At 41.7% G+C, this 8420-nt stretch overlaps 1 protein-coding gene across 3 annotated transcripts; it reads right to left on the bottom strand.

The window, feature by feature from the left end:
• Positions 1–41: 41 nt before the first annotated feature.
• LOC309706196 (actin nucleation-promoting factor WAS-like) lies at positions 42–8287 on the bottom strand. Of its 3 annotated transcripts, none has more exons than XM_082532496.1 (9): positions 8083–8177; positions 2536–2682; positions 2227–2313; positions 2057–2132; positions 1896–1968; positions 1718–1802; positions 1456–1609; positions 1116–1342; positions 42–1033 (listed from the first exon to the last, which is right to left on the bottom strand). In XM_082532496.1, exons 2-9 carry the CDS (start codon positions 2677–2679, stop codon positions 893–895), a joined length of 987 nt encoding a protein of 328 aa, XP_082388622.1. In that variant the 5' UTR covers positions 2680–2682; positions 8083–8177; the 3' UTR covers positions 42–892. The 3 variants fall into 3 exon arrangements, with proteins under 3 accessions (XP_082388622.1, XP_082388621.1, XP_082388620.1); XM_082532495.1 differs by lacking the exon at positions 8083–8177 and adding an exon at positions 4221–4402; XM_082532494.1 differs by having other exon boundaries at positions 384–1033; positions 8078–8287.
• Positions 8288–8420: the final 133 nt, after the last annotated feature.

Raw genomic sequence — 8420 nt, 5'->3', positions numbered from 1 at the left:
TTAGAAATATAGTATCATGGGGGAGGCGGGGGGTCATTAGAAACACCGCTTCACATTGGTTTAAATATCTGTTTGCATGAGGTTATTCCCAAATCTCCTTTTTTAAAACACTGGTCCACAAATAGCACATGAAAAGCATCTAAAACAAAAAGTTAAGATCACTGAAAAGAACAGAGGGGGTTTTACCTTTGCGATTGACTGAATTACTTACCACACTCACCTGTTTGTCGACTTTGACCTTGGCCTTTACACTGTTTATGTCTGGATAAGTAAAGTCAGATTTTACTGAATTGTAAGCAAACTGAGAGCAGGCAGTGCTGTTATAGTACAGGACAACAGAGCTTCCATATCTTGTCTATAATGCATGCTCCACTTTGTTTATTCTTTAGGTTCCACCATAGGTGTATATTAAAGCACTTAAAAAATACATAAAACATTGCACCCCACAGAAATCTGAATTTTTAAAAACATAAACATTACAGTCATGACAAATGTTATACAGAAGACAAGTAAAACATACACTTTCAGCTAGATTTCCAGAAAAGAAACTAAAGCAAAAGAGTGGTTAAAAATTCATCTGTTTCTTCACTTATCTTTATATTGCTGTAGGCTACATTTAAGGAAGCTGGGATTTACGTTGGGAAGTGAAAATCTGGCCCTTCGTTATCTAATTTAGTGACATCTATGACTCTAAACTAAGACTTAGCATACTGTACTGATATGATGGCATTTTAGATTTTTTTAAATGCACAATGTGGCTTTTCATTTTATCACATTGCCTTATGGCAATTTAATCTGACCACTGCTTTGTTTGACAATCAAAGCCAAAAAGCCGCATCTTTAACTACATTTACAGTACAAGCTGACTTCCAAGATCTCTTAAAAGAGTCCGTCATTGGTTAGTATTAGGAATAGTAACAGTAGGTTCTCCATCTTCGCTGTTGCTTTGCTGAAGCATCCGTTTTTCTTTGAACGCTTCTCTCAGTGCAGCCAGGATTAAGTCGCCTGTCTCTGTTGATTTTCGGGAGCCAGCCTAACAGCACAAAACACAAAAGTTTGTTCAGCCCACCCACTGTGTACAAGTATGGATGCTCAATTAAATCTTTTCCTCTTACATTTTTGAAACTTGCACTCTTTCTGATCCTCTCTGCAGCAGCTGGCAGAGGGGGAGCTGGAGAGAAAGGAATCGGAGTGTTTGTCTGACTCTTGTCTACCGTGTCCATGTCCTTTGGTGTTTGTTGAAAAGTGTTGCTGTCTTTGATGGAAGGGACCGGTGGCAACGGGCCCTTCTTCAGATAGATGGAAGCCCCTGCAGATCTTGGCAGTGTCTGAGAGATTGGGCCTATGTGCATATGACAGAACACTATCTTAAAAACATACACAATAGTATTTTTCCTGAAACTGAAACGTAAATAAATATTTGCACATTCTAATAAACTTTACGGGATATAGTACCTCTGTTTCTCAGCTCTCTCTGCACAGCCTTCAGCCCTCCAAACTTGTTGATGATGCAGTCAACAGCTTCGGCAACGTCTTTGCCTTTCAAGTCTTCTTCAGTGAGTTTGGCCTGCATCAACAGCCTCCTCATAGCCGGGTCAAGATCCTTAAACTTCACCAAGCAGACACATTACAGGGAGTCATTTATCATGCTATTATTAATGACTAATAACAGCTTAACAGTTACCCCATTAACAATTCACTGTAGAGTTTGACATACAGAACTTGAAGCTGGGGGAGCTGCCGTGGAAGATGTGTCCATAGGGAGATCTTTCTCCCCATTCAAACTGTGCAATGGCTCAATTCTAAAGAGAACAAAAAAAACATGAAACTGTGAACCACCTCTTTAACGCTCTTTCCTTCACTCTAAAGACACAAAGTGGTGCTATCTTTCTCACCCCAAATCATCAGCAGGTAGTTCCCTCGTTGAACTGCCCACTGCTGTCATTTCAATCATGCTGGTCATCTTTTCTGTAAATAAAAAGGTTGTGTTAAAATACGAGACAGGGCTGAGCCTTTGAGAGCATTTATACGTGTAGATGTTTGTTGTTATTCTAACCACAAGCAGCCTCCACGGTATGATGAAACTCCTCTGCCTCAGTCTCATTTGCAAAGTTGACGCCTACCTGGTAGTCCTGCGAAAACACAGCAAATCTACCCAAATCCAACCTAAAAGTGGCACTCTGATAATCATAAGGCACGCACCGATGCCAAAAAAGGATCACTTACATCTGCGGGGAAAGTATGGAAGAAAGCACGCGCTGCAGTGTACTTGAATGGAATGTACATTTCCTGCTCCCACAGTAACTTGGCACGCTGTGTTTCAGAATGAGAGGAGTTGTTAGAGTTGCACAAGGAAAAGCACAGGCGCACCCATCTGGATGAGTCTTCCTATTGTTGCTGATGGAAACCTCAAAGTAGAGGAAACACTTCAAGCTGCCCCGTGCTGTGCCATGTTGGAAGCAGCGTGCACGTTTCAGCGTATGTGCTAGTTTGAGTGGTTGGAGTGAATGTGAGCAGTAATGATGTTCTTTTTACCTTGACGCAGTATAAGCGCAGGAAATAGGAATGCATGGACGAATCCTCAATGAGGCACACCACACCGCATTCTAAGCGACTCCAGCTTGGCCTCTCCCCTGGTGTACTTATGGCCTGTAGTATCTGTGCTACTGTAGATTTCATCAGCTGAAATAGACAGTAGTGGTCCAAAGTGCATCAATACATGATGTGCAATTTATTAAGTTATCGTACAAGGCACAGGCATGTTTATGTTGGTGTTAAATTTTAGAAAATGCCAATTTAATGCAACTTCCTGGTGTCTTTGTGTAAATGTCTCTTCAGTAATGATCTTGTGTAGTTAGCTTTGGTTTGTTTTTCTGATATTTTGCATTAACCCTGTCCTTAAGACACTGTGTGCCCGTCCTCCTACACAATCACTTCTTTAATGAGAAACATCCGATTTAAAAAAAAGAAATCATTTACTTTCGAAACCAGCTCACGTTTCCTGACTGACAGTAACCCTTTGAGTCATTCTAGTTTCATTTTACAGCAAAGATGCTGCTCCTCAGAGACTGATGACCTCTTTTCCATTTAACTTCTTTCTGTTGCCTCAATTAAGTAATAGTGGACTACTTTTAAGCAATCCTGTAGTTTAACTACATTTTGTAATACCTTTCTGGTTGTTCGACTACATTCAATTTTGCGTGGTGATTCAAATAGAGTAGCTATTGGTTTTTAAATAGTTTTTGTGCACTGAAATGACGAGACATGCAGAGGAGGGATAGTGGCTATATTAGACAGGATGCTAAAGATAGAGCTGCCATGCAGGAGGGGAAAAGGAAGCTCTCAGAGATGCACTGAGCACTTCTTCACTCCACTGACCTCTTTTCACTGCCCACGTGTTTATATTACCACTGCAGCATGCCATTGCCTTTTTGTCTTCTCTCTCCCTTAGTCTGTGTTTTGTCCTGCCTCCCTACAAGCTCTTTTCTTTTCTCTTCTCTTACCTCTCAACCCCCAGCTGGTCATGACAGATGGCTTTCCCTCTCTGAGCCTGGTTCTGCTCGAGGTTTCATTCTGTCAAAAGTACATTTTTTTCTTCTCCATGTTGCAAAATGCGTGCTCATATGGGGTTGCTTGATTTGTGGGGTTTTCCGTAATACTGTAGGGTCTTTAATTTACAATTTAAAGCACCCCGGGGCAACTGTTGTTGTGATTTGGGGCAATATAAATACACCTAAACTGAACTGAATACTGTAATATAGTGTAATTTGACCTGCGTTACACCTCTCTTCCTCTAACCCTGCAAAGGCCCAGGCAATGTATACATCAGGCAGATAACCATACACACTTGACCTATGTGTAGTGCATGTGAAAAGTGGTGGAAGCTGCTTACTGTCTGCAGAATGCAAAATCCAAACCTCAGCCCTATAGATTTACCACTGCCTTAGGCAAATCCATGACAATGATTACCGCCACTAATAAAACATTTGTTTTTATTTGAGAGCTAATGCACTTGAGTAGAGACTTTGTCTTCTTTCAGATCATCACCACAGCTGATCTATCATTCTCCTCATCTGTCACAACAACGCTCTGCATGTCCTTCTTCACTACATCCATGAAGCTTCTCTACAGTCTTTCTCTTTTCTTCCTGCCTGGCAGCTCCACTGTCTACCGTCTCTCCTGTGCATGTGTCCAAACCATCTCTGCCTTGTTTCTCTAACCTTTTCTCCATTCTGGTCACTCCCAATGAAAGTTTAAGCATCCTCAGCTCTGCCACCTTCTTCTCCACTTCCTGTTTTTTTGTTTGTTCCACTTTCTCCACACCGCACATAATAGCAGGTCTAAGTCCCATATTGTAAACCTTTCTTTGCACTGCTAGCTATCCTGCTGTCACAAATCTCTCACCCCGTTTGTCTCCACCCACTCTACCCTGCCTGCACTCTTTAGTCTTCTTAAGCTGTACTAATCAACATGTCTTTCCTTTTCTTTTAATGAAACCAAACCTGGAACCTTGCACTTTTTCAGTGGCATTTAATGTGTCAGTTCATGTATATTAGAGTTTCTGTCGATTTTTGTTGTGATTTGAATGTTTTAGCATTATAAATTGTTATAATTGTCTTTCATTGTGGTGGAGGCATGTGGGTTTGGCTCAGCGACAGGGGAGGGGTGGAGCACGGGCTAGGCATTGTATAATTATGTCTCTTGTACTTGTGCAGTAGTACACTTGGGCCAGGTGTGTGGAGTGAGTATGGACGGGCAGTTGGTGAGGTTGTGTTAGCAGGTGAGTGAACTTAACGTTGTTTGGAAAGACAATTTTATTGTGAAAGCAAACACAAGTAATAAAGGAAGGAAGCACCATAAAAGAACCATCTGTACGTGTCTCAGGCAATCCACAATGGCAGTGACATGCTGCATCATAAATTACTGTCAGTAGTTTGTACTTCAAAATGCACTTTCAAAGCAGCTTTTTCTCACCACAGGCAAGTCAGCCTCATCCATACCACATAAAACATGGAATAACAAGACTGCAGACTACAGGGAGTGCAGAATTATTAGGCAAGTTGTATTTTTGAGGGATAATTTTATTATTGAACAACAACCATGTTCTCAATGAACCCAAAAAACTCATTAATCTCAAAGCTGAATGTTTTTGGAAGTAGTTTTTAGTTTGTTTTTAGTTTTAGCTATTTTAGGGGGATATCTGTGTGTGCAGGTGACTATTACTGTGCATAATTATTAGGCAACTTAACAAAAAACAAATATATACCCATTTCAATTATTTATTTTTACCAGTGAAACCAATATAACATCTCCACATTCACAAATATACATTTCTGACATTCAAAAACAAAACAAAAACAAATCAGCGACCAATATAGCCACCTTTCTTTGCAAGGACACTCAAAAGCCTGCCATCCATGGATTCTGTCAGTGTTTTGATCTGTTCACCATCAACATTGCGTGCAGCAGCAACCACAGCCTCCCAGACACTGTTCAGAGAGGTGTACTGTTGTCCCTCCTTGTAAATCTCACATTTGATGATGGACCACAGGTTCTCAATGGGGTTCAGATCAGGTGAACAAGGAGGCCATGTCATTAGTTTTTCTTCTTTTATACCCTTTCTTGCCAGCCACGCTGTGGAGTACTTGGACACGTGTGATGGAGCATTGTCCTGCATGAAAATCATGTTTTTCTTGAAGGATGCAGACTTCTTCCTGTACCACTGCTTGAAGAAGGTGTCTTCCAGAAACTGGCAGTAGGACTGGGAGTTGAGCTTGACTCCATCCTCAACCCGAAAAGGCCCCACAAGCTCATCTTTGATGATACCAGCCCAAACCAGTACTCCACCTCCACGTGGATCATGGCTCAAGAGTTGGGAGTTCGCCTTGTAATCGGAAGGTTGCTGGTTCGAGCCCCGGCTCGGACAGTCTCGGTCGTTGTGTCCTTGGGCAAGACACTTCACCCGTTGCCTACTGGTGGTGGTCAGAGGGCCCGGTGGCGCCAGTGTCCGGCAGCCTCGCCTCTGTCAGTGCGCCCCAGGGTGGCTGTGGCTACAATGTAGCTTGCCATCACCAGTGTGTGAATGTGTGTGTGAATGGGTGGATGACTGGATATGTAAAGCGCTTTGGGGTCCTTAGAGACTAGTAAAAGCGCTATATAAATACAGGCCATTACCATTTACCTTGCTGGCGTCTGAGTTGGACTGGAGCTCTCTGCCCTTTACCAATCCAGCCACGGGCCCATCCATCTGGCCCATCAAGACTCACTCTCATTTCATCAGTCCATAAAACCTTAGAAAAATCAGTCTTGAGATATTTCTTGGCCCAGTCTTGACGTTTCAGCTTGTGTGCCTTGTTCAGTGGTGGTCGTCTTTCAGCCTTTCTTACCTTGGCCATGTCTCTGAGTATTGCACACCTTGTGCTTTTGGGCACTCCAGTGATGTTGCAGCTCTGAAATATGGCCAAACTGGTGGCAAGTGGCATCTTGGCAGCTGCACGCTTGACTTTTCTCAGTTCATGGGCAGTTATTTGGCGCCTTGGTTTTTCCACACGCTTCTTGCGACCCTGTTGACTATTTTGAATGAAACGCTTGATTGTTCGATGATCACGCTTCAGAAGCTTTGCAATTTTGAGACTGCTGCATCCCTCTGCAAGATATCTCACTATTTTTGACTTTTCTGAGCCTGTCAAGTCCTTCTTTTGACCCATTTTGCCAAAGGAAAGGACGTTGCCTAATAATTATGCACACCTGATATAGGGTGTTGATGTAATTAGACCACACCCCTTCTCATTACAGAGATGCACATCACCTAATATGCTTAATTGGTAGTAGGCTTTCGAGCCTATACAGCTTGGAGTAAGACAACATGCATGAAGAGGATGATGTGGACAAAATACTCATTTGCCTAATAATAGTGCACTCCCTGTATAAGAAATTAATCAAGATATCTAATGTTCTCTGTTGTGCTGATGACACAGTTACATCTGTCTAGAATGTGTTAGTCAGGCTATACTGGCCCTCCTGGATCTGGATGTGTGTTCTTCACACTACAAATTTTCAGTTTAACATATTTCAGTTTTATCTACTGAGTGCCAGTTCACAACACCAGGCGCAATGCAGTTTGTGTGCATATAAACACAGGATACCATATAAGAACTTTATAGTGCCCTAAAAAGGGGTCATTAACCATTTACATGCCACTATAAAGGATGTATTTGTGAACTCTGGAAGTTAACCCTAGAATTTTGTTGGAGGATATAAAAGAATGTATTTTCTTCACTTTTGTGATTTTTTTTTCTCCATTTAGTATTTTTATGTTGCCAGTCACATGGCCATCTATGGCTGCACCATGAAGACGATGTCTTTCCTATCAGTGTCTCTGTTCTGGGTCTGCTCTGTGTCTTTTTTTCCCAAATTGTTTCTTCTTGGTAGTGATAATGTCAGTGTAACGTAATGAACTGGGAGAGCCTGTTTGTGCATAGCCTAATTTGATCTACACCAGAGAGAGCCGGCACAGTGCCTCTGTGTTTCACAACAGAAATGTTTTGGCCAGAACGAACACAGCCTCTACTCTCTAAGCAAAAGAAAACAGAGGGAAGGTAACAAATACACCACAGAATTTAAAATTTAATTAAATAACTGTCTAAAGCCCTAACACTGAAAAAAAATTAAAAATGCCTCATTTATTTACTGCGGAGTGGTATTTAAATAATATTTAAATATTGTGGTTGATGCTCTGGGAACACAACGGTTCCAGACAAAACAAGCATCTGAGACTGCGGATGACAAGATTAGGCTAAATGTAAAACTAAAACAGCTCTAACACATGGCCCATTCATACACCAGGCTCCTTCTGATAGCAGCAGATGATAACATGAAAACAAGTGTGAGCATGAAATGATTCAGAGACATACATCATAGCACATCGAGCTACTACAGTAATATTATCATCATGTAGAATTTAACAGATGGTGGGGATGTGTTTTACCCTCTTAAAACACATTCAATTTTCTCAGCCTTGTTATTTATTTTTCCATCATATTTTTCAGCTGTTTTCATACAAATTAATAAAGTGTACCTTACACTGCGGCTCCAGCAGACCGATGAGGACGCCTTTCTCACGGATCGTCAGGAGGTCACTTATAACCTGACTTCCAGTAATCAGAGACAGAGCCATCACAGAGACTCCTGTTTTCCTCGCCTTACCTCAACCCTCTTAATCTCGCCTTTCCTCCTGTTCCAGATGCGTCTTCTTTGGACCTGTCCTGAACACACCACTTCCTGATCCTAACCATAGTTTGAATGGTAACGTTTCCATTACAGCATGTCATCATGCAAATTTATGGACGCCATGTATCCACTCAGTTTCGAGTAACCAAACGCAAATCAAATATACACAGTCACATTGACTTTACACAGTA

Source organism: Aulonocara stuartgranti (assembly GCF_965226115.1).
Source record: "Aulonocara stuartgranti genome assembly, chromosome: 5".
NCBI classification, from domain to species: Eukaryota; Metazoa; Chordata; class Actinopteri; order Cichliformes; family Cichlidae; genus Aulonocara; species Aulonocara stuartgranti.
The sequence above is the reverse complement of the archived record's forward strand: the minus strand, read 5'-3'. Positions and strand labels throughout refer to the sequence as shown.

Excerpts from the sequence above, each read along its gene's own strand:
- LOC309706196 (XM_082532494.1), bottom strand. The coding sequence starts at position 8,176 with ATGGCTCTGTCTCTGATTACTGGAAGTCAGGTTATAAGTGACCTCCTG. Across the intron at positions 2,133-2,226 it reads TCCATACTTTCCCCGCAGAT|GACTACCAGGTAGGCGTCAA; the intron begins GTAAGTGATCCT and ends GTGTTTTCGCAG. Across the intron at positions 1,034-1,115 it reads AGAGTGCAAGTTTCAAAAAT|GCTGGCTCCCGAAAATCAAC; the intron begins GTAAGAGGAAAA and ends TTGTGCTGTTAG.